This window comes from Salmo trutta, chromosome 24 (assembly GCF_901001165.1).
Source record: "Salmo trutta chromosome 24, fSalTru1.1, whole genome shotgun sequence".
Taxonomy (NCBI): domain Eukaryota; kingdom Metazoa; phylum Chordata; class Actinopteri; order Salmoniformes; family Salmonidae; genus Salmo; species Salmo trutta.
Window position 1 is genome coordinate 9,441,351 of NC_042980.1, and position 26,065 is coordinate 9,467,415.

Below are 26,065 nucleotides of genomic sequence, written 5' to 3' on the forward strand. Positions count from 1 at the left end.
GTTGTAACTAACCCGATTCAGCTTATCAACCAACTAATTATTAGAATCAGGTGCACTAGATTAGGTTTGGAGCGAAAACCTACAGGACGGTAGCTCTCCAGGAACAGGGTTGGAGTACCCTGCTTTAGTGTGTGTTTGATGTGTGTGTGTGTGTGTGTGTGTGTGTGTGTGTGTGTGTGTGTGTAGCCCTCCAAACCTCTGTTCATGCAGCAGTGCCTGCGTATGTTCCTTGTTCTCCCTCCTCCAGGTGTGCAGCTCGTTCTGCATGGCATCCATGTCCTCCTGGATGTAATCCATGATCTTGCCTAGGGGCAGGGCACTGCGGCACACCGTCTGGATGGACGAGCGCAGCCGCTCAATCTCTCTAGACACCAGGTCCCGCTCCTTCTTCCTGGACGCCTCCGACACCAGGCTCTGGGTCTGGAGAGAAGGAGGGATGGATAGAGAGAAGGGGTAGATAGATGGATGGAGTAGGAGAGAAGCCAAGAAAGATTGTTACAATATAGAAAAACTGGATTAACTGGATTTTGGCTAGGATATTGTATGTGTATTGTATTTTCTTGTTCGTGCAAGTGACCGATTGCAGATACTGATTGTGAGGATTCGTTCAATTTGGCAGTACACCCAGACCCTTGCTTTAAGAACGAAAGATCTCTCAGTTTCAAGGTCTCAGCTTAGAGAAGAAGCCTCGTGAGGTATTGGTCTGTCACATGCATGAACCAGTAATGGTCGGTCACATGAATCAAGCGAACGTTAATGATGAATTAGTTATGAATGATGAATAAGCTAAATCATGCAAATATAACTTGTCTGCAGTATATAAGATAACTAACAGAACTGCCCCGGTAGAGCTCCTGATGGACATGTATACTTGGTGCATTGAGTTGGTTGGAACCTCTCCAGCGCGCTGATAATAAAGAATGATTCATTTAAGATTGACTTTGAGTGTCCCTGTGTAGAATTTTCACAACAATTTAGCGTCAACGAACAGGATGATTCATTCTGCCTGCAGAGTTTTCCAGGGGGGTCTGCGAGGATAACCGGTGGCGCATTTTATGAAGTGTGAGGGACATTTCCGTTTGACCAAAAGACGACGAGACCCGCCCAGACCCTTACTGTGAGCTGCCCAGGAGGAGACACATTCCCGCGAGCAATTGAGGGACATGTCTTCTGATTTCAGTAAGTCAATTTAAATGAATTTGTAAAAAAACTGAACAAAATAAATAATTAAGCTTTTATTATCCAAATTTCAATCTACTTAATAAGCAAATTTCTATCCTGTTATTATCCCAATTTCAATCAGCGTAACAGTTTCCACTCTCACAGAACTTTCACATCCATATTCACTACACTCACACAATTCACATTCACTTTGTGCTGTTACTTGGAGGGCACCATTAGTCCTAAGTCAAGTAACAGCACAAAGTGAATGTGAAAGCTGTGTGAGTGTAGTGAATGCGGATGTGAAAGCTGTGTGAGAGTGGAAACTATTAAGCTAATTGAAAATTGGGATAATAACAGGATAGAAATGTGCCTATTAAGCAGATTTACATTTGGATAATAAAAGCTTGAAATTTGGATATTAAGAAATATTAGTTAAGTGGTTTAAATTTGGATAATACGTACTGAGAGAACGTGTGAAAGTGTGTGTGTGTGTTATTCTATATGCATGTTCTTTTATTCTATATGCATAGACTATAGAGTCTTTAGAGAACATAGCATTTATGACTATATAAACTATTGATACTATGGATGCTATAGGGACTGTGATGCTATAGGGACTATAGCATCAATTTGGATAATAAGATATATTATTAAGATTAAGTACTGAGTAAATAAGAGCTGGCAGGACACTGGCTCTGGTGTGAAAGAGGTAATATAGAAGATTACTGAGTGCGTGTCTGAATGGATAACCCAGCCAGTTCTGTGAGCTGAGTATTTCCATCTATAACGTTATCTACAGTTATTATAAACTCAGCAAAAAAGAAACGTCCTCTCCCTGTCAACTACGTTTATTTTCAGCAAACTTAACATGTGTAAATATTTCTATGAACATAACAAGATTCAATAACTGAGACAAACTGAACAAGTTCCACAGACATGTGGCGGGGGTCAAAAAAAAAAGTAAGTCAGTATCTGGTGTGGCCACCAGCTGCATTAAGTACTGCAGTGCATCTCCTCCTCATGGACTGCACCAGATTTGCTAGTTCTTGCTGTGAGATGTTACCCCCCCTCTTCCACCAAGGCACCTGCAAGTTCCCGGACATTTCTGTGGGGAATGGCCCTCACCCTCTGATCCAACAGGTCCCAGTCATGCTCAATGGGATTGAGATCCGGGCTCTTCGCTGGCCATGGCAGAACACTGACATTCCTGTTTGCAGGAAATCACGCACAGAACAAGCAGTATGGCTGGTGGCATTGTCATGCTGGAGGGTCATGTCAGGATAAGCCTGCAAGAAGGGTACCACATGAGGGAGGATGTCCTCCCTGTAACGCACAGCGTTGAGATTGCCTGCCATGACAACAAGCTCAGTCTGATGATGCTGTGACACACCGCCCCAGACCATGACGGACCCTCCACCTCCAAATCGATCCCGCTCCAGAGTACAAGCCTCGGTGTAACGCTCATTCCTTTGACAAAACCGCGACTCGTCAGTGAAGAGCACTTTTTGCCAGTCCTGTCTGGTCCAGTGATGGTGGGTATGTGCTCATAGGCAACGTTGTTGCCGGTGATGTCTGGTGAGGACCTGCCTTACAACAGGATAACAAGCCCTCAGTCCAGCCTCTCTCAGCCTATTGCGGACAGTCTGAGCATTGACGGAGTGATTGTGCGTTCCTGGTGTAACTCGGGCAATTGTTGTTGCCATCCTGTACCTGTCCCGCAGGTGTGATGTCCGAATGTTCCGATCCTGTGCAGGTGTTGTTACACGTGGTCTGCCATTGCGAGGACGATCAGCTGTCCGTCCTGTCTCCCTGTAGTGTTGTCTTAGGCGTCTCACAGTACGGACATTGCAATTTTTTGCCCTGGCCACATCTGCAGTCCTCATGCCTCCTTGCAACATGCCAGAGGCCTGGGCATCTTTCTTTTGGTGTTTTTCAGAGTCAGTAGAAAGGCCTCTTTAGTGTCCTAAGTTTTCATAACTGTGACCTCAATTGCCGACCGTCTGTAAGCTGTTAGTGTCTTAACGACCGTTCCACAGGTGCATGTTCAATAATTGTTTATGGTTCATTGAACAAGCATGGGAAACAGTGTTTAAACCCTTTACAATGAAAATCTGTGAAGTTATTTGGATTTTTACGAATTATCTTTGAAAGACAGCGTCCTGAAAAAAGGGACTTTTCTTTTTTGCTGAGTTTATATGTATAGGAAGTGGCGGCAAGATAGTCTTAAGAGAAGGCTAGAGTGAGGGCAGGAGGCCCCACTGACAATTGTTGGCATTTATAAAGAGAAGTGTCTACGTGGTCTGAAAACCACTGGAACCGCTGAAGATACATATGGTAAATACCGAAGAAGTGTCTCCGTGTGTCTGCAGCCATTACTAATAGCACGTGGTGTTATTTTATATGTATAGGATGTTGCGGCAAAAGAACCGTTGAAGACACATATGGCATAGGATGTAACGATAGTCTACGTGGTCTGAGAACCACTGATAATAGCACGAAGTGTTACTGTAGGCATTTTGAGTCGTTGAAGATGCCTGTAGGCATTCACGTTGATCTGTAACATTATATAGGGAACTTGTGTATGTGAGAGATATGAAAGGAGAACGTACTATTCCCGAATATGCTGTTAAATAGAACAACTAGTGTAAATATGTAAACCCCTGAAAGAATAGAACACTAGTCTAAAGGAGGAATTGGTGAAGTATACTGGGTTACTAGAGATTTGATAAAGTAACAATGGAGAAAAATAATAAAAACATCTTGCACACCTACACGTAGGAGTACGTAAGTGGTGCAAAAAGTATTCTGAGAAATGTTCAGAGTGGTCCCTCTATGGATCATTTGATAAAGAAAAGGTTAAAGCATTGTATGACTGTCTAAAGGGTCTGGGAAATAGAGTCTCAGACAAAGATTGGCGTATATCCACTTTTGGTAAAGGTACAGGACTTGACTTACCCCTAACCAATAAAACTATAAATAGAACCAATGAATTAATGTTGAACATGATTCTGTTAACTAAATGTAAGGCTACAATTTATTGTACTCCCAATGGAGTTTTCATTGATATCCCAAACTATGATGTTCTAAACCAATTTGTGAGTAGGCAAAATGGAAACTGCCTGTTTCCCTGTCTGTGCTGTCTCAGGTGCCAGACGTATTATGGACAGAGTGCGCCATCTACAGGGGACTGATATAGTGCCAGCCCAGTTATTGCGAAAGTGATCCCAGAAAGAAACTCTAGTCTCGAGAGCTACCTCCAAAGTTTCTCTTCCCTTCTGAATTGGCCAGATGTATTTTATAAATTCAGCGCATTACATGTTAATCTTAAAATAGACTTTTAATAAGTTTCAATACAAGGTCACACATATGTTGTGATGTGCTGCAAAGCAACTCTTCATAGCTTTTGGATGTCTGTAATAATGCTAAAATTCTCTACCTCTGCCACACACCTGCAAATGTGCATGCACACACTCCTCTCAACTCTACCAGAGGCTACTTCAACCGAATCACATAAAGTATCAAATGTACAGAGCCAGTTGCAGGGCTGCATTTAGTGGTTTAGGATTTCAAGGCTAAAAATGTTAGGCAGGAATTATACAAACCTAGGCTGCGTATATAAATATCAAACGCGTGGCTGAATTATGCTGGCTAATGTGGGGGGACTGGCTGGTGAAGGCCTCTGTATGGTATGTGGCTAGGGAGTCCTGCTCTGCTATGCCCCAGTCACCCCTCAGCCCCAGGATGGGAGGGGGTGGAGGGCCTCCCCTTGGCACAGAGGGTACGAGGGACGTTTACTCAGCTGGATCTGCAGACTGGTGTGTGTGGCACTGCAGCCGCGCGCATGCACACACACACACACACACACACACACACACACACACTAGATGGCACCCACCCACACTCCTGTGGACTTAAAACCCCTTGTTTATTTTAGTAACAGGCTGTGGCAGTGAAGTTATTTTACTACAGTATTCGGTAACAACTACTACAATTATGTCCCTTTCAAGTTCAACTCCTGGGCCAATGTGTCATTCTGGCTTTCACAGGTCCGGGAAAAAAAAAAAAATCACATTCCTGCTACATGACAGTGTAAACTAACCAACAACTTCCCCTTCAAAACAAACCAACCGTCATAGACTCAGGTATTAGGCCAGATAGGTGGGCAAAACTTCACGTTAAGCGCCACTAACCCAACTTTCATTACGAGCTAGCTTATCATTTCGCTTATAAAAACAAGCCAACTCAATAATTACAGCTTAGAAACACGCTAAACTACATAGAACTAAACTGTAAAAAAAATGTCAACTGTCTTCCTTCAGGAAGCCAGCAAAAATGTCTGACAAGCTGCCTCATTTCCCCCCCCCTTCCCTCTGTGGTTTGCAAAGTGTGCGAGGATAGAAATGTCTAATCGTCGTCTGCAATGTGGGTGGCATTCCCCTCGACCCCGTGAACACTGCGGGTACACAAACTCCGACGAAGCTCCGACGGGCGCGGCTCTGTTTTCTGTCCTCTTGCACAGCCTCAACCCCTCAGAAAACCAGTAAAACAAAGAAATCCAGTCCCTGGTCTGCACGGTGCACTCTGTCCGGCGAGCATATATCAGCCCTTTATAGTCAGGCTCTACAAGTCCAGCGCACTCCTACTTTCCTCTTTTTCACCCTGACCCAAGAACATGATTTGTTTTGAGTCCGGTGGCTGGAGGAAAGGTGAGGAGGGTGTGGGGGCAGGTTTTTCCATTAGCTCATGAAGTCAGTAACGGAAGCTCCGTTGGCCGTGGAGACCAGTGGAGGCTCCTCGGAGGAGGATGGGCAGGACCATCCTACTCAGTGAATTTCATAAAAAACAAAATAGTGAAACATTTTTTTTATTTTTTAAAGTTGTCCTTTTTAGATAAAACTGTGCAAAATATATTCACGTCACCAATTAACCTTTATTTAACTAGGCAAGAGAGTTAAGAACAGATTCTTATTTACAATGATGGCCTACACTGGCAAAATGACGCTGGGCCAATTGTGCGCCAGTTGTGATATAGCCTGGAATCGAACCAGGGTGTCTGTAGTGATGCCTCTAGCACTGAGATGCAGTGCCTTAGACCACTGCGCCACTCGGGATCACAAATAACTGATTAAAACACACTGTTTTGCAATGAAGGTCTACAGTAGCCTCAACAGCACTCTGTAGGGTAGTACCATTGTGTAGCCGGAGGACAGATATTTTCCGGCCACCTCTGGTACATTGACTTCAATACAAAACCATGAGCCTGCTAGGTTCTCACCCCCTTCCATAGACCTACACAGTAACAACTTCCATGAATCTAGTACTAAATGCATAAACTACAGCTAGTTAACACTGCAGTGCATAACATGTGGTGAATAGTTGACTCAAAGACCGAGAAAGACAATAGTTGGACAGTTTTGAACAAATTCATTTCTTATATTAAGTAGAAGCAGGACAGAGATATTTAGTTTTTTAGTTTTTCCAGTTTCACTTACGCTAGCTAATTTAGCTTATTCAACAACCTGACTCAAACAGAGAGGAATGCTATTAATGTTAGCTAGCTGGCTAAGGCTATCCAACACTTCCAATTCAAGGTAAACTTTCGATTTTAGAAATGTATTGCCACTAGGTCCTTCCAGTGTAACTGCTAAACTGCTTTCTGTACACTACTGTGGAATTGTACACATGCATTGGATTGTGGGTTTACTAATGCGTTAGTTCTAGTAGCTATGTTTACTATGTTAGCTAATATGGTGACAACGATGCAGGCTGTGTGTAGCGGTTATGGTATGAAGTTTTGGCTTGGAGAGGTATTTTCACCTGATCACAACAGCTGTTGTGTTGTGCACTGGTCCACAAGCGAAGGGACAACGTAAGAGAAGGAAAGCACATAGATGAGATGTTTGTGTATGGCTGTTATGAAAGTGACCTATGTGTGCGGGTGATAAGGGGTTCATTCCACCAATTCTGTTGCAAAACATTTTTTCAACGGAAGCAAACAGCACGAAATGGGGATGGACTTTGCAACTGTTAGCACTAATGATTACACCCTAGATCATCTAGAAGCAGGCGAGAGTGTGCAAAGCGGTATTGAATGGGTCACTGTCAGTCACCTTGATTACTCCAATTTGTCTCTCGCCCTGTGCACCTACGTTATAAACGTTCATTTGTAGGCTAGGTTGTAGCAACCTCATGATGGGTATAGGGCAAATTTGAGTATCACGTAGTGGCCTAAACCTATCGATGTTACATTGAACTGGGTGAATGGAATATGAAAGAGTCATCCGATATGCTGTAATAGAAATAAGGCCATGCTCACACAAAAAAACAGGAAATCGTGAAACGGCACCGACCGCCACTGGTGGAGACACGAGCTAATGATCCTTCCTGGGAGCAGGTGGCACCCAGAGACCGCTGAGTGTTGAACATCAATTCCCTTTCTATCGGTCTTTCCTAGGAGTCCCTAATCAATCCATACAGATCAGAGGGTGTCAGGGATATGTCAATAATTGCAATCTTGCTTTTCTTTGCAGAAGAAATTTCACTCTGGTTTCGCATTGTAAACAATGTGTTGCTGAGTATATCAATCCAAAACGTTCCCTCTTGTGCCAGAATGTTTTACTATGTCTTGTGGAAACAATGATGGGCATCTAGTCTCATGCCGGGGACTAAGAGCTGGATCTAAAGTCCTCACAGACCTGCTGGCCTGGCTGCAGGGCAGGCTGCTGCACTGCAATGTGGAATTCATCTGAACCCTCTGATGCCTAACTTGCTTAAAGAGGGAACACATGCAAAGCACATGATTTATGGAGCGGTAATAAGGAGCTGGTGAGAAGCGGTGGGAGAATAACTGTCTTCAAAGTAAGGCTTTTGAAAAGAAGAATGGGTTGCCAGCGTGAAACCTGTTAGAGACCTACTGACCTCTTGGGCGTCTTTAATTAAATAATTAACTTACCCACCACCGGACCATTTCAGGGCAGAGTATTGGCTTCCAGACGGATGTAATAAGCCACTTCATCAAGCTCAATTATGGGTCAGCTGAAACGTCTGGCGACAAACATATAAACTGCACACAGCAATGGTGTAACAACGTTTCTGTGGTGAATAGCATCACATACTTAGGGTATATGATAAATTCAATTTCCAGTGTCGATCAGGTGAACGTACAGTATGTTTACTCATATTCTCTGAGCATTACTACGGTGAACAGATGAACAAGTCTCCTGGCTCTCTCGGGCTTCTGCGATAGATTTCAAAACAGTCGTGTTCAGAACAGAGCAGGCAAAGGAAAGGAGACGAGGAGTTGATGACGTCACTTTAGACCCATCCACCTCCTGGCTACTGGCTCTAAGATGGAGACAATGCAGGCTACCCAAGAGCCCTGAATTGTGTCCCCAGAGAGGGTATCAGAGGTAGGCCAAGGAGCTAGGTATTACAGCATGATGATGATTGGTCCAGTGTTGTTCAGAGGTTTGCTATTTTGGGGGGGAAGAAAGACATCATCCAAATGTCCAGCCAGATCATAAAAATAGCTAGGAGTCAGTGAGGTGAATAGTGAGGCTAAGGGCGAGAGGGGTTACAGGATGTTAGGGTCAGTGTGTAGCCCCCCGAGGGGGTCACAGCTGAGCCCCGTGCCCTGAACCCAGGGGTACAAGGGGGAACCTCCTCTACCCCTGAAAAAGACTGAGGGACAGGGAAAAGGGCTTGATTCAATTGTTTGACCAAGTAGGCTACGTTACAAAGGTTGAAGCTGCTAAGACCACTAGCTTGTAAGGTTATGGGGTTTGACTCAATTGGTGTGATCGAAGCGACTTATTTTCCTGCTGATTCTGCCGAGAGTATTCTGGCACTCCTCCTCCGTGACTCTAACTCAACCATCCATGTGTGCCACGGGGTTTATTTATACATTGTAAACTTTCATCAAGGCTAATTTGATGGGGTAAGAAAAGGGAGACAGTCCAAAGAAATTGTGTGAAAACGCAGCTGCTACGAGGGCCCAATTCTGTCTAAATATGAAGGCCTCAGAAGTATCTTAGAATAATATACAAGTGTTCTGCAAGGTCATGGGGAAGGTCGTACCTATAAACATAGAGCAAATTCTTCTATGGTGCACTTTGTGTGGCGGGATACGGCAAACAGTTTGATAAAGCATTTAAGAATGAATCACGTCCTGTCGTAATTCCAGACCTCACACCGGGGGATGGGGGAAGCGCAATATTTACGTTTTAACCCTCCATGTTCCGCCGTGATTACAAGTGAGCAATGTCTCTATTACACTGACCGTCAACCCTTTCATGTCAGGAAGGAAGCCATTATAGTCGTTCCTACAGCGGACGAGGCAAGGCCAGTAACATCGAGGGGGGTAGCACATAGCATGGCTTGTACAAGTACACCTACCTTCCATTCAGACTGCAGAATGCCCCAGCAACACAGCCCCCCCCCCCATTAGATGCCCTATAATAAGGGACCTGGAATCCCAAAGCTCATTAAGTCAATTACGATAACCCTGTGGGCTGTGCTCAAGTTGAACCGGAAACTTATTTGGAAACCAAAGGGAAATCCAGTCTGATTATTTTGAAATTAAAACTACAAGAGGCGCGCAGTGAAATCTGACCTATTGGGGCGGGTGGGGGAGCCGTCCATCCGAAGGTAAGCTGGGAATGGGGGACTCCATCTGAGTTGCTATGAGCTAAATGCGCGTCGGAGCCGGAACAAAGGACGGAGCCTGGCGCACGCCTTGTAGATAGGAGCACTCATTCTCCCCGCTCATCAGCAGCTGGCCTGGAACAGGCGACATCGTTAGGGAAGAGGGATGGGGTCAGGAAAAGGGGGGGGGGCTAGACAGAGCCTTTTAGCATGAGCAACAGACAAAAACCCGGCATCCATCAGAGTCGGGTGGTCAGCTGGGCAAGGAGCGGAGGGAGCAGCACGCTTGGACAGAAAAGACCACCCAAAACAGGCAGCGTCATACAACCCACACCGCTGGAGCATGACAAGAGGCCTTCACACCGATTCCCTATCCAAATATTGACTGTGGGAGCCCTCTCTGGCCAATAAACACGCTCGGGGAAACAGAAGAGGGGCAGCAATAATGGTGTTACGTCAGACTGGAAGTCATGTTCAGAGTAATGAAAAATCTATCAACTATGAAATGTGGAGACAACAGTTTATGGTTGAATCAAAGGGAGAGGTAGGGCAGGAGGCCAAGGTAGAAAAGTGGGATATAGCATGGCCCCAAAAAAGGAAGATTTTTTTTCTGAGGAAGACTTAAATCACACCAGAAAGGAAATGTAGTTAAGTTTAGTAGATTAAGTCAAATCCACGTTATTGCTTTTGTCTCTAAAATGATGCAGCCGATGTAAAAATCAGTGCAGCCGATTGAAATCCGTTTTCCATTATAATGATCAAATTTATTCATTAGGCATGTGAACTAGACAGAAGAAAATAAAACATACTTTCTCTCAAACTGGTTGTTGAGACATTGAGCTAGATAAGCCTAATTTGGATGCATTTTTGCAACGCTTTCTCAGCCAAAAACACTTACAAAACATAAAATGAGAAACAACCATATTAAATTACAACAAAGGGTGGAGATTTTTTGCTGATTTAATCTTCATTCTCGCTGATGTAATCAACCCGCTTGATGCTGTTTTTCTAGCTCCACTGAGGAGATCAAAATGTTCAATGTTTTTTGCAATTACACTTTGTCACTCCATTTGCAAGATTCTTTCTTCAGCTAATAGACTGTATGCTATGTGTTTTGCAACCCCACATCCGTAAGATACTGAATTTCAAGAAATAAACAGTGTGTACGCTCCGTGAGAGGAACGAGTAGAGCCAAATACTTGGAACACAGTCGTTATGCTGTCATTGCATTGCCCTCTGGTGGAGATCAAGATCACTACATCGGTAGGACACCATTGACATTTTACCTGGTCTTTCGACTTTGGAGATGATGGTGATGTTTCAAAGTCTTTCTTGGTTTCAAGGATTTTTTTCACCAGCCCACCTGGGGATGAAAAAAGGTTCACCGTCCTTAAAGTGGCAATCTGAGGTTCAAATAAGTGGGTAACCCTCCACTGTTTTGGTAAATAGCTGAGGAATGGGGCTTGAGAAATGTGACCACTCAAATTCATTGACAGAGGTAAAGATGCAAGAGATGAGATCAAACTTGCAGTTTAACCATGTTGAGGCTATATGCTGCTTGTTTACAATTACAGTGTTTACAAACATTGGAATAAAACAAGTGTATTTTGTGGGGTTTGATGGGGTAAGACAGTTGAACTAAGCTCATGAGATATAAGTTATATTTTTCAGGAATCAAATCGGTATATCATTAATATAAAAGTCTGAAAATGGCTATAAACAACTGCAGACTGCTCCTTAAGATACACACCCTCGCCAAGGTCTAGCAATTTGTACTAGAATTATAAGCACCTACAATGTCAAATGAAGTGATTGTTTGGCTTGTAGGATTGCTCACCATGATTCTCATCGCCTTGGAGTTCCACTGTTGGCTCCTGTGGAAGGACCAAATAGTGAAGAAACAATAAGAAAGTCTCAGAATGACCAACACTGCTGCTGCCTTCTCTTGAACAGATACAGTGCAGTATATGCTCGTGGGAACAGCACAACCAAATGCAACCTGAATGACCTACAGTGCATTTGGACAGTATTCAGACCCCTTTCCTTTTTACACATTTTGTTACGTTACAGCTTTATTCTAAAATGGATTAAATAAAACAAAATTCCTCATCAATCTACACAATACCCCATAATGACAAAGCAAAAACAGTTTTGAAATTTGTGCAAATGCATTAAAAATAAAAACAGAAATACCTTAAGTATTCAGACCCTTTGCTATGAGAGACCCGAAATTGAGCTCAGGTGCATCCTGTTTCAATTGATCATCCTTGAGATGCTTCTACAACTTCATTGGAGTCCACCTGTGGTAAATTCAATTGATTGGATTTGGAAAGGCACACACCTATCTATATAAAGTCCCACAGTTGACAGTGCATGTTAGAGCAAAAACCAGGCCATGAGGCTGAAGGAATTGTCCGTAGAGCTCCGAGACAGATTGTGTCGAGGCACAGATCTGGGGAAGGGTACCAACATATTTCTGCAGCTTGGAAGGTCCTCAAGAACACATTGGCCTCAATCACTCTAAAAATTGAAATTTGGAAACAACAAGACTCTTCCTAGAGATGGCTGCCCTGCACAGTTCCTCTGTGGACATGGGAGAACTTTCCAGAAAAACAACCATCTCTGCAGCACTCCACCAATCAGTCCTTTATGGTAGTGGCCAGATAGAAGCCACTCCTCAGTAAAAGGCACATGACAGCCCACTTGGAGGTTGCCAAAAGGCACCTAAAGATTCTCTGGTCTGGTGAAACCAAGATTGAACTCTGGCTTGAATGCCAAGCGTCATGTCTGGAGAAAACCTGGCACCATTCCTACGGTGAAGCATGGTGGTGGCAGCATCATGCTGTGGGGATGTTTTTCAGCAGCAGGGACTGGGAGACTAGTCAGGATTGAGGGAAAAATGAACGGAGTAAAGTACAGAGACATCCTTGATGAAAACCTGCTCTCAGACTGGGGCAAAGGTTCACCTTCCAACAGGAAAATGACCCTAAGCACACAGCCAAGACAGCGCAGGAGTGGCTTCGGGACAAGTCTCAATGTCCTTGAGTGGCCAAGCCAGAGCCCGGACTTGAACCCGATCGAACATCTCTGGAGAGAACTGAAAATAGCTGTGCAGCAACACCCCCCCCCCCCCATCCAACCTGACAGAGCTTGAGAGGATCTGCAGAGAAGACTGGGAGAAACTCCCCAAATACAGGTGTGCCAAGCTTGTAGCGTCATACCCATGAAGACTCGATGCTGTAATCGCTGCCGAAAGGTGCTTCAACAAAGTACTGAGTAAATTATAAAAACCTGTTTTGATTTGTCATTATGGGGTAAAAACTATTTAATCCATTTTAGAATAAGGCTGTAGCGTAACAAAATGTGGAAAAAGTCAAGAGGACTGAATACTTTCCGAAGGTACTGTATGTATATACTCCCTCACCATCTCGGGCATGTCGGGGGGAGGAGGGGCGGCCTCCAACACCACAAACTGCTCATCTTCATCCTCAGAAAGCTTCTTCCCCTCCGTGATGACGGCCGCTGGGGGCTTGGCACTGGTCAGCCTTACACACACACACAATTTAGAGGAAGGAGGCCATGGAGCAAAGTACAACATTTTATCAGCCTGGTTCAGTAGGTAAACACTGTGGAACGTAGCAGATAGAAATGTCACAAACAGAGCTGATGTGACTCCTAAATCTACATGCCAGAGAGGCATGTTCGTTCTACGTTATATATTTATAAAAGCTCCAAAATGCTTTGCACTGCTAAATGCAGCACTGCAATCCTGATTACTGTATAATTCATAGTGGCACAGGAAGTAAAATGTATGAGGGGAAGTCACCTTTCAGCTGGGGTCACGTCAGTGTAGCTCTCCTGCCTCTTGACCCGAGGGGGGGCGGGCCGGGTGCTGCTGGGCCGAGGTATCCTCCTGTTGGGGAGATAAGATGGGCCACACTAATGAATGATCAGCCAGCCAGTAAAGCAACTCTTTCACCAATAGCCTCTATTACAAATAAATAGTAGTGCTTCTCAAAACTGATCCTGGGGACCCGCTATGTACGCTATATTCTTCACCAATTGATTACCAGTAATTAGTCATCTGTTTGGATGGTTAAAGACAACCATTTAACCAAGAGACACAGAATCACATCTTCAAATAATTACAAATATTCAAAGACAGGTAGACAGGAACAGGAGTTACTGTATTTAGTTGGAATAATATAATAAAATCGACCAGAGTCTAATGGCAGTATTTGGTTGTAGTGAGAACCTGAACATAAAGAGGTTCCCAGGACTAGAGTTGAGAAACCCTGCTGCTCTACTGGCCCTCAACAGTCGACAACACTCACTCCCATTCAGTCAGTGAGTTATTCCACCATGGGACAGTCACACGTTTGATGTTACACTGAGAAAATGATAAGTGGGGACTAGCAGAGCAACTTGTTGTGGTGTAAAGAGAGAGTTTCCATTGTTGCTGACTGTGCAAATCGAGCAGTGCCCTCAAACCCTGCTAATTAGTCAGCTGTGGACACACACACAGTACAGACCTGAGGGCCGTGTGGGCTGGCACTGCGTCTGTGGCATCTCCGTTCTCCAGGGGGACCGGCCTCTGTGCCAACGGAGCGTCTCCGTCTACAACATGATGCTGACATGAGAACACCCCTTCTAACACTTTTTATTGGAACAACCGATGAACTTGATAGCAAGAACTAGAACTACTAACGGCTCGGGCTTTTAGAACAGAGACGCATAGAAATGTCCACCTGGACTACTAAATGGGAAAAAGACTCCAGCACCGTCGGTGCAGTGAGAAAAATACTCACCTTCACTGTCAAACTCTTCTGTAAAAGAGGAAACACAACAATTATTTGTATCTATTTTATGTGTCTATTCATATTATGGTGTAAACAAAAGAATGACTTCAGCGAAAGGCCGGAGGGGTTGAGGGGTGGTTGGGGTTACCTTGTTGGCCTCCTGCTTTGGGCCAGCGCCTCTGCCCCTTGGCAGATGAAGGCCGAGGTATTCTGGCTGGACTGTCAGACTGAGGAGAGGAGATGGGAGGGGAAGATGACTGGGTAAGTGTGTCCCATTACAGATGGAGAGCATGTGTACACACTTATAAACATGCACACATGCAGGGTCATTCGTAGGAAAAGGAGGACACAGGCAGCCCCTCTTTAAAAATAAGAGGTTACCTGCTTGTGTGTGACTTCCGCTGTCTACAAACAGAGAAAGACAGCGTTGAGTAAATATCTGAATGCAGACCTATGTCCAAACCTTCCACCAAAGGGAGCTACAACGCAAGTAAAGCAGTAGGAAAACCAAGCTGCGATGATTTTTTTTCTTTTCTACAGCATGGAATGACAAGTTATGCCAAGACAGCCAAACAAACTACTGAAGATGCTCACAGCGCTATGTTAAAGTAGGTGAACCTATCAGGCAGCCATACTGCACTAGCGAGTTATACGCAGTTCTGAATCTGCTAAATAGCTCTAGCGATAGAAGCAAAGGAAGGATACCTCTTCAGATGCATCTTCAATAGGCTTCAGTGGATAATTCCAGCGGTAGCACAGAAGCACAGAATGAACCATTATCACACTAACAGCAGCATAGAAATAGACTATATTAGCCAGTCTAATATGTTATTGGCCCAATTTTCTACTTCTATGGATGGCACCTTAGCCCTAACCTATGACCATGTGGTACTAAACGGGTTCCATCTTAGCTGTGCCACACAACTAAAGCATATTCAACATCAGTTCAAGGATGTAGCAGTGGTCTATATCCGTACTCAGAAAATGTGTCAATTTCTTTTCCATCTCTGGTGGTATTGTAGAGAAAGATACAAATGTGTGAGATGCGCCCTTAAGAGTTGAGCAGGGTAGCGCCATCATTATTGCTGAGCTCCTGAAGTTATTCTACACAAAAAACAACAGCAGTCTTATGACCAACTAAAATATGTGCCATGGTTAGTCTTCCCAAGTATAAGTTGAGTTTTCTATTTGATTTTTTTTTGCAAATATAGGCTAGCCTAGATAAATAATGATGAAATTCTACTGAAATACTGGAGTTGAAAACAGAAGATAAAAGCAATAGACTGGAAACTCTCACAAACCAAGAGTGTGCTAAATATAACTAATCTCTCAATGAATGCAGAGTGCTGCAGATGACAGCTGTCTTGGTCAAAGTTGCGGGAAAAAACCTAATGTGTTCTATCCTAGCAACAAGCAAGGAGTAAGAGCCCTTGAAGTGAAATGAAGCAAGCGAGCAAATTAGCATCTATGCTAACACAAATGCATTCAGAGCAACTACATTACTATTAGGCATGTAGCTACCTCCTGTTCATCATCTTCAGCCTTGGGGTTGAAGGTGAGAGTACAAATGCATTAAGGCCATGACACACACATGGGGCAAGATTATAAATGGGAGCATAAACAAATAATTGACATTAGGGTAGTTGCTAAGGCCAAAACAAAAGTGAACAAAGTATTATTCTAAATGAAAGTAAAAACATATAGCTGCAATAAACTCTGTCTAAACAATTCAAAATGTGCCTGGCCACCTTCGATTGAATTTTTAAATAAAATATAATAAACCATTTAATTCATTAAACTTGTCCTTAGTTTACTTGCATATTAAGATGTTACTTGCCTCATGCTTCCTTTTTACATTTTGTTCAAAACACCTTTTTTTCCCCCTTTATCGATTGGCGTCACTCCATAGGACATTATATCACACCGATGGACAATATACAACAGGCAGTCACATTTTACGGTTAAAACATAAATAATGACACTTTCGAAATTGTCTGACCGCTGTAAAATTCTACTTTTAAACATCAGTAATGAACACTCATTAAAAGGACTAAAGTGTACTCATTCCAATTGAAGGGCCTCAAATGCGGCAGGTAGGCTAGCGGTTAAGAGCGCTGGGCCAGTAACTGAAAGGTCGCTAGTTCGAATCCCTGAGCCGACTAGGTGAACAAGCTGTCGGATGTGCCCTTGAGCAAGGCACTTAACCCTAATTGCTCCTGTAAGTCACTCTGGATAAGAGGGTCTGATAAATGACTCAAATGTTAAAAAAAATAAAATAAATAAAAGAGTCCTGTATTGTTATTTTTCATCACTACCTCCCAGGGTCAGGAATGGGTCATTTGCACACCTAGTGCCTTCCGTGGATGTGGTAGCTGTTTCTTAGGCTCCCTACCCAGAATCAAACCCTGTTTCCCCGTTACCCGTGGTCACCATTGTATGCACAGAAAGTACCATTGAAAGCTGACAGGGCAGACATTTGAATTAAATGTCAGTGCGTCACCAGTCGAGGTTATAAAGTCACCAAAAGAGTCTGTGGTGCCTGAGAGTAGCCAACATTGGTTTTGGGTCTGACCCATGCGCACCGTGTGGGAGGCCCCGACAGCTGATGCCGTGGGAGCCATAGGAGCCGAGGCACGGCTTGATAGGTGTTCTGTTTGAGGGGTTTTGGAGTATACCGCACAATGGAGCCAATGACAGGGTTTGAAAAACACAACGTATCACTGATGTAGGCGGGTAATAGGGTGACCCCCGTTCCAGGCATCACTGCACTGGCGTGCCATGCCCCGCACCGGAAAACCATCGGCGGAAAACCATCGGAGGAAATCTGAGACACTCAGTGTAAGCGTATAGGAGGCAGGGTGAATAGTCTTCAAAAGAGGCCCTGCCAATGGGCAGTCCCCCCTCCCATATGTAGTCCCCCCTCCCAGGGGGACTACATATGCCAATCCGTCAGGGGGAGTGAAACTGATTTGACAGAGAGGGATCAAGGGGATGGATGGTCTAATGCAGGGAGTGAAAACCAGGACTTTGAGGCACCACAGCCAGTCCCCAATATTGGCCTGCACCATCACTAGGGCCAGGTAAAATAACCAGACCCTGCCCAGGCAGCACAGAGAGACCCAGAGGTTGCCTGAGCAATGGTCACCTGCAGGGTGTGAGAAACCAGACGTGGGTGAATGAAAATGTAAATATTGCACTCAGAACCACTTAAAATGATCAACATTTATACAGGATATGTCTAATACAAATAGGTGTAATTTGATGAGAAATACATCTAAAAAGGCAATTATAGAAGTTTATTAATAGGTTATGTCCCCCAGGGTGACAGCTATTTCCTCTGGTGTGTCACCATCTTCAAGTCACACCAAGGGAAAGAAGTTGGCACGCCTGTAGAAATCTCAGGCTGTATTGGCTTTATTGTTAACAGGAAGCTTACCATTTAATTTCCACACAAATATTTTCATTGCTATTTATACTTAGAATTAATTATTATATTCAATTATACATTCAAAAGACGTCACACCAAAGGACTAAGGAATTGACCCCTTTTATGGTAACGGCAGAGAAGTGCAATATTTTTGATAAATATTTTTGATAAAGCTCACAATCTGTCCAGAACAGGTGCTCCAGCAATGTCTTACGTACTTTCTCATTGTAAGAGAAAACCTCCCCCGCGCAATGGTGACCAAATGCTGGGTTGTTCTTTAAATCACAAAAATGTGTCACACCATGTGGACATAGATTTGAGAACAAAATGTGATCAATCAGAAATATTTTGAAATATCGTGGATTTTGAGACTACGGTTTCTGGAAAAAGACTTACACAACATGACCAAAAGTATGCGGACACCTGCATATCGAACATCTCATTCCAAAATCATGGGCATTAATATGGAGTTGGTCCCAAACGTGTCACAATTTTAACCAATTTATAATTGCCATAAAAAAAATGTAATAAAATTCTAAAGGGCGTCATGTCAGGAGGCCCAAGTTTATGTTCACTTGACTGAAAATATGAATTAGCTATTTACACACAGAAGTGCCATATATTTCCTTTCACCTACACATAGGGGAGGAATCAGAAAGATAAGTAGAGGAATCCATTTTATTTGGGTCGTCATGCGTAAAAAAGTTCTCATAGCTGTGATAACTTGCCCGACTGCCATTAATGCCATAAATTGTCTTTCACTTGGTGAGGAATCAGAAAGATCAGTTTTAGGCTACTATAATTCTTTGTAGTTTGGTAGTTTTCACTTTTATTCATTTTTTATCACCTTCCCAATGGGGCAACCTCAGAGCATGCTCAACTTGTGGGAATGCTTAGTTCACTTGCCCCAGGTAATAAGTGAACCCTTAAAATCAATCCCTTATCAACACTCTTCTAGATACTGCAAGTCTTAATCTTAATATCCTCCATTAATATAATGAAAAATCAGACATTTTTAAATGTCATGGGTTGACATCACACATTCATATGCTATTGCAACTGCCAAACTGTAAAAACGTTATTTATGTTGTTGAGTTTTGCTTGTCTTCAATGGGACTTGAAGTCACTTTCATAATGTACTGACTACAGTACATTCATTTCCCAAACTAGACTTAGCATGAACATGTAACAAAAATACAACCATGGCAAGGACTGGAGTGGCAAGAGAAAGGACTGGAGTGGCATGAGAAATGTAGGCATTGGTTGAATATGAACATGACTGAGAATAGTATACTGCTCATAGGAGAGAAAAAGGAGGTTGGAGTAATTTAAAGCTTACCGCTGGTTCAGGTTTGGCCGTTTTACTGGGCTCCTCTGGATGGGGTCTGTGTTTTGTGTCCTCTGACGCTCTGGCCTAAACACACACACACTCCTCAGGATCTCATAGAAGCATTGTTGCAGCCACTGTTACATTGAGGACTATTTTGCACAAAGCCACAGAATGACAGACATACTCTACCTTTTTGTCACCCTTCTGTGGCACTTTGGTTTTCTCCTCCCCCTGTTTGTGTCGGAGCTCTCCCTCCTTCTCTCCCTTGTCTCGCCGTTTATCCCGGTCTATATCTTTCTCCTTATCCCTCTCTCGGTCTCTCCCTCTGTGCGACTCCTTGACTTTGCTCTTTTCCCTGTCTCTGTCCCTCTCGCTATCCTTGTCTCGTTCTCTGTCTTTCTCTCTTTCATTGTCTTTGTCCCACTCTCGGTCCCGGCTCTTGTCCTTGCCACGGTCTTTGGTACGGTCTCGATCGCGGCTCTTCTTTGACCTTTCTCTCTCGCGGTGGCGCTCCTTCTCCTTGTCGCCCCGCCTGCCCTCTTGCTCTTTGGGCAGGTCTGGGTCCTTCTGCTCCCAAACCCCGGCACTGTGCTCTCGGATCTCCTTCCTCTCCTGGAGAAACACACACACACACACACACACACATATATATACATATACATAGAAAAGCATATATACACACACACACACAAAACCGTACATACACACAGATGCATTATGTGACCATAGGGACACCCTCAAAACACTGTGGTACCAGGCAAACATTAGCCCTGTATGACAAATCTTTACTTTAGGAGGTTGAAGTTACATACAGAACAATAATTGAATTTAGTGTATTTGGTCCCAAATTCCTAGCACCCACTACATCAAGGTTGTGACTACAAACTCATTGGTTGTATTTGCAGTTTGTTTTGGTTGTTTTATGTTTAGTCCAATAGTAACTGAATGGTGAATGACTGGAGTAATTTTCTTTAAGTGAGTAGATAAGAGGTTTTTGAACACTTCTAAATTAATCCTGATAATGCCACGATTAAGAAATATCATGAATAACGATGAGTGAGATGCCATTCAGAGGCTACAAAACATGCTAACCTCTCATTATTATCAATGAAATGGGGAGTTAAGTATTTTTATGTGGGGTATGATCATCATTATTCATTACATTACATTTACATTTAAGTCATTTAGCAGACGCTCTTATCCAGAGCGACTTACAAATGCATTCACCTTATGATATCCAGTGGACAACCACTTTACAATAGTGCATCTAAATCTTTTAAGGGGGGGGGGGTTAGAAGGATTACTTTATCCTATCCCAGGTATTCCTTAAAGAGGTGGGGTTTCAGGTGTCTCCGGAAGGTGGTGATTGACTCCGCTGTCCTGGCGTCGTGAGGGAGCTTGTTCCACCATTGGGGTGCCAGAGCAGCGAACAGTTTGGACTGGGCTGAGCGGGAACCGTGCTTCCTCAGAGGTAGGGGGGGTTATTCAAAAAAACCAAAACAAACTGGAAATGCATCCAACAAGTTTGTAGTCACAAGCTTGATAGTCATTGCGTGCTATGAATATGGGACCAAATACTACACTTTTGACTACTTTAATAGACAAGTGAATTTGTACAAACACCTATGACCTCTTCAAATGAGGGGACTATATACATGAAGTGCTTTCTTTTCTAAAATGGTAACACCGATATCTATGGAAATACTTAAATCCAAAATGATGGAGTATAGAGCCAAATATAAAATCTTTGCTTCACTGTCCAAATAAATACAGAGGAGAGTGTAGCTCAAAGGTATGTCATGGTCTGACGGGAATACATCCTGTCCAGTCTGAATTGTGTGTGTCTGGACCGTATTCGTAAAGCATCTCAGAGAAGTATTGCTGATCTAGGACCAGTTTAGCCTTGGAGATCATAATTAATAAAATTATATGGACAGGTTGGGACCTGATACTATATCAGCATTTCACTTCGAGAGGCTTTGTGGATGGAGCCCCTGGTCTCACCACTTGGTCTCGTTGGCCCTCTCGTCCCTCCCTGTTCTCCTTGTCCTGGGACCGGGAGGAGCTGGCCTTCCCCTTGGGGTCCAGCTTGTCCCCGGCCAGCACCCGCTTCACCGCCTCCTCACTGGACAGCTGGGGACGACATGACACAGGGGACAGACGTGATTGTCAACTTACTTTCAAATCAAATCAAAATGTATTTATCACATGCGCCAAATACAACAGGTGTAGACTATACCGTGAAATGTTTGCTTACGAGCCTTACCCAATGATGCAGTGTAAAAAAATTATGATAAAATAAAATAACACAAATAAGCAATATACAGAGAGTACCAGTACCAGACCAACATGCAGGGGTATGCGGTATTTGAGGTAGATACAGTATGTACATAAAGGCATCCACTTCTGCCCTCAGAACAGCCTCAATTCATTGGGGCATGGACTCTACAAGGTGTCGAAAGCGCTCCACACGGATGTTGGCCCATGTTGACTCCAATGCATCATTGCAGTTCTTGACACCGGTGCACCTGGCACCTACAACCATACCCCGTTCAAAGGCACTTAAAAATTGTATCTTGCCCATTCACCCTTTGAATGGCATACGTACACAATCCATGTCTCAAGTCTTAAAAATCCTTCTTTAACCCGTCTCCGCCCCTTCATCTACACTGATTGAAGTGGATTTAACAAGTGACATTAATAAGGGATCATAGCGTTCACCTGGTCAGGCTATGTCATGGAAAGAGGTGTTCCTAATGTTTTGTACACTCAGTGTATGTAGTCTTTGGAGTATGCATAGAGTCAGTGCAAGATTAAGTTCAACGCAGATAGTCCTTTCTACCTTATCTATATCTTTTCTTTAACTTTGTTTATTGGGATTGAACATTTTTCAAAGTAATGCATTGTAGGAGTGCACATTACTATCACATATCAATCTTTGTGTCGAATTACCTGCCCATCTGCCTGTTCATAATGAATTGAATTCATTTTATTAGAAATATCTAACATAGGTGCCTCAGCCATTCGAGTACAACAATACATACATTACTGAGGATTAAAAACACAAAGTCTAAATGTATTTCCATTGTGGTCCTTGTTATAATTAATATTGTGCTAGCTAGCTAGTTTACATGCATGTGAACAGTTGTCATGATGAGACCCTTAGGGAGGCATGGCAGAGATCCCCGGAGCTCGAAGCCCTTTATTCGAACTGGCTGTCTTCAGGGTCCAATTAAAATGTGCTACAATGTAATTGATGCTCTTCAGATTTCACCCACAAGCATCATTAGTGTGTGTAAACATGCATGACCTTATCTGGAGCATTTGGTTTGTGTGTTGATAGGTGACAGCCAATGAAATGCACAAACATACGCTCATCATATTTGCAGCAAGTGCTAACTTTTCTTTGCGGCTGTGGCTATGTAAAATATTTTATTTTTTGGCAACTTTGGATGTTGTGGACTGAAGATTCCGCTACAAATGCACACAAACGTGTCTGCAAATTTGGTTGCATGTGTATGACAATCTGGACAGAGTGTGCGTGCACATGCGTCTGTCTGTCTGTGAGGGTGTATGTTGTGTAGTTACAGGCGTGCGCATGTGAAACAGAGGCCAATGTGCTGCTAACAGTTTAAATTCCTCCACTGTCCCTATACCATGCTCGAACGAGTCACCCTCTGCATCGCAACACATGTGACCACCCTCCTTGACAACGTATGAACCAATTGAGCTATACAAAAGTTACCAATTCGATATCTCCATCGGCGACATTTCAAGCTAGCTGTGGAGTGAGCTTACAGGCACGTTCTTAACTCCGTTGCACATGTACATGGGTCTTTCCAAGCAAACAGACCTTGTTGAGGCAGCACTTGGCGATGGCCTGTAGCAGCTCGTTGGTCCTCTCAGGCTCATGGCCGGCTACAATGCGTGCTGGCTTGGCCGACAGGGGCTCGCCGATGACCAGCATCACCACATCTAGGGCCTTCTGCAGGAACGCTATCTTAGCATCCTTATCCTGCAGGAGAAAGGAAGGATGAGAGGGATTGAAAGAAAGAGTGAGAACAACGGCTTTAGGAAGACCGTCTAATAGGAATGTTTTTTTTCCCCCTCGGAGGTTAGCATAACAAAACTGCTTCGACCTGTTTCTTTGCATCAGTTTTCTTGAGTGGATCCTCCATTGATATCAGAGTAAACATGACCACTGGAGAGTTTATGCAGACATGTTTGTGTGAAACCCCTCTTCACCATGTGCACTTGAGGGAAATCTCAACATCGTATAGTTACGTGCCAACGCACAAATGGAACTAAGGGAGTTGCACTGCACAGACCATTCCAAAACGGTGTCCTCATCTATTATCCATTTCCAGATAAGCACAGTTGAGACCACAACCTAAGCTCCATGTCAACAGTGTAACATTAAGCTGGCCACTAACTTAAAACAAGCTCTATCTCCATTCAGCCCCTGAGCTCTCCAGGCCCTGTATTTCACAACACAGCTGAAATTCAGGCCTGAAAGAAAAAGCAGTGAACGGGCCAGAGCCAAGAGTACAGTCGCACCCCTAAAAACAAAACTACTGTCACAAGAAATTCTCTTCCTGGTATATAGAAAATACCAGAGCCCTGAAGAAAGCTTACAGAAAATTGGAAAGACGCTCCACCAAACGAAGTCTTCCGAGTAGCTTGGAAAGACAGTACCGTGCAATATCGAAGAGCCCTCACGGCTGCTCGATCATCCTATTATTCCAACCTAATTGAGAATAAGAACAATCCTAAATTTAGTTTTGATACTGTCGCAAAGCTAACTAAAATGCAGCATTCCCCAAGAGAGGATGGCTTTCACTGAAGAATTCACAAACTTCTTCGACGAAAAGATCATGATCATTAGAAAGCAAATTACGGACTCTTCTTTAAATCTGCGTATTTCTCCAAAGCTCAGTTGTCCTGAGTCTGCACAGAACTGCTAGGACCTAGGATCAACAGAGACTATACATTTTCTTAATCCTGTATCTCTTAACATAGTCATGAAAGTAGTCATGGCCTCTAAACCTAAAAGCTGTATACTGGACCTTATTCCAACTAAACTACTGAAAGAGCTACTGCCTGTGCTTGGCCCTCCTACGTAAAACATAAATGCCTCCCTATCCTCCGTATGTGTACATAACTCACTAAAAGTGGCAGTAATAAAGCCTGTCATGAAAAAGCCATACCTTTGACCTTGAAAATGTCAAGAAAAAAAGAACTCCAATTCCTCTCATTTAAAAAACAAAAAAAAGCTGATGGGCAGCAACTCATTGCCTTCCAGAAGTCACATAATGTATATGAAATGCTTCAGTCTGGTTTTAGACCCCATCATAGCACTGGGACTGCACTCGTGAAGGTGGTAAAATACCTTAATGGCGTCAGACCAAGGGTCTGCATCCGTCCTCGTGCTCCTAGAGCTTTGTGCTGCTTTTGACACCATCGATCACCACATTCTTTTGGAGAGATTGGAAACCCTAATTGGTCAACACGGACAAGTTCTTGCCTGGTTTAGATCTTATCTGTCGGAAAAATATCAGTTTCTCTGTGGATGGTTTGTCCTCTGACAATTCAATTGTAAGTTTCAGTGATCCTCAAGGTTCCGTTTTAAGACCACTATTGTTTTCACTATACATTTTACCTCTTGGTGATGTCATTCGGAAACACAATGTCAACTTTCACTGCTATACGGACAACACACAGCTGTACATTTCGATGAAACCCCAAAATTGCCTACCCTGGAAGCCTGTGTTGGAGACTTTATTTTTTTAACCATTATTTATTTAACTAGGCAAGTCAATTAAGAACAAATTCTTATTTTAAATGACAGCCTAGGAACAGTGGGTTAACTGCCTTGTTTAGGGGCAGAACGATTTTTACCTTGTCAGCTCGGGTATTCGATCTTGCAACCTTTTGGTTACTAGTCCAATGCTCTAACCACTAGGCTACTTGCCTAGTGGTTAGAGTGGATGGCGGCAAATGTTTTACTTTTAAACTAGGACAAAACAGAGATGCTAGTTCTAAGTCCCAAGAAACAAAGATATCTGCTGTTGGATCTGACAATTAATCTTGATGGTTGTACAGTCGTCCCAAATAAAACTGAAGGACCTCTGCATTACTCTGGATCCTGATCTCTTTTGACGAACATATCAAGAATATTTCAAGGACAGGTTTTTTTACATCTTCGTAACATTGCAAAAATCTGAAACTTTTTGTCAAAAAATTATGCAGAAAAGCAAATCCATCTTTTGTCACTTCCAAGATTAGACTACTGCAACGCTCTACTTCCCGGCTACCCGGATAAAGCACTAAATAAACTTCAGTTAGTGCTAAACACAACTGCTAGAATCTTGACTAAAACCAATGCTCCAGTGCTAGCCGCTCTACACTAGCTTCCTGTTAAGGCTAGGGCTGATTTTAAGGTTTTACTGCTAACCAACAAAGCATTACATGGGCTTGCTCCTACCCATCTGTCCGATTTGGTCCTGCTGTACATACATTTACATAATTTAGCAGACGCTCTTACCCAGAGCGACTTACAAATTGGTGCATTCACCTTATGATATCCAGTGGAACAACCACTTTACAATAGTACATCTATATATTTTTTTGTGGGGTGGGGGGGGTTAGAAGGATTACTTTATCCTATCCCAGGTATTCCTTAAAGAGGTGGGATTTCAGGTG

At 43.4% G+C, this 26,065-nt stretch overlaps 1 protein-coding gene across 4 annotated transcripts in view; it reads right to left on the reverse strand.

The window, feature by feature from the left end:
• LOC115160645 (TRAF3-interacting protein 1) overlaps window positions 1-26,065 on the reverse strand; it is a 34,568-nt gene that overhangs the window by 693 nt on the left and 7,810 nt on the right. For 2 of the 4 annotated variants that reach the window (XM_029710876.1, XM_029710875.1), the window contains exons 3-16: window positions 23,217-23,378; window positions 21,368-21,496; window positions 19,553-19,975; window positions 19,373-19,447; window positions 16,128-16,148; window positions 14,988-15,011; window positions 14,755-14,833; window positions 14,616-14,633; window positions 14,340-14,424; window positions 13,634-13,720; window positions 13,232-13,352; window positions 11,645-11,681; window positions 11,094-11,170; window positions 197-420 (exon numbers count right to left, since the gene is read on the reverse strand). In XM_029710876.1, the coding sequence (XP_029566736.1) occupies window positions 197-420; window positions 11,094-11,170; window positions 11,645-11,681; window positions 13,232-13,352; window positions 13,634-13,720; window positions 14,340-14,424; window positions 14,616-14,633; window positions 14,755-14,833; window positions 14,988-15,011; window positions 16,128-16,148; window positions 19,373-19,447; window positions 19,553-19,975; window positions 21,368-21,496; window positions 23,217-23,378 (1,562 nt within the window). The remainder of the gene's footprint in view (window positions 1-196; window positions 421-11,093; window positions 11,171-11,644; window positions 11,682-13,231; window positions 13,353-13,633; window positions 13,721-14,339; window positions 14,425-14,615; window positions 14,634-14,754; window positions 14,834-14,987; window positions 15,012-16,127; window positions 16,149-19,372; window positions 19,448-19,552; window positions 19,976-21,367; window positions 21,497-23,216; window positions 23,379-26,065) is intronic. The other 2 variants (XM_029710877.1, XM_029710878.1) reach the window with 2 other exon arrangements.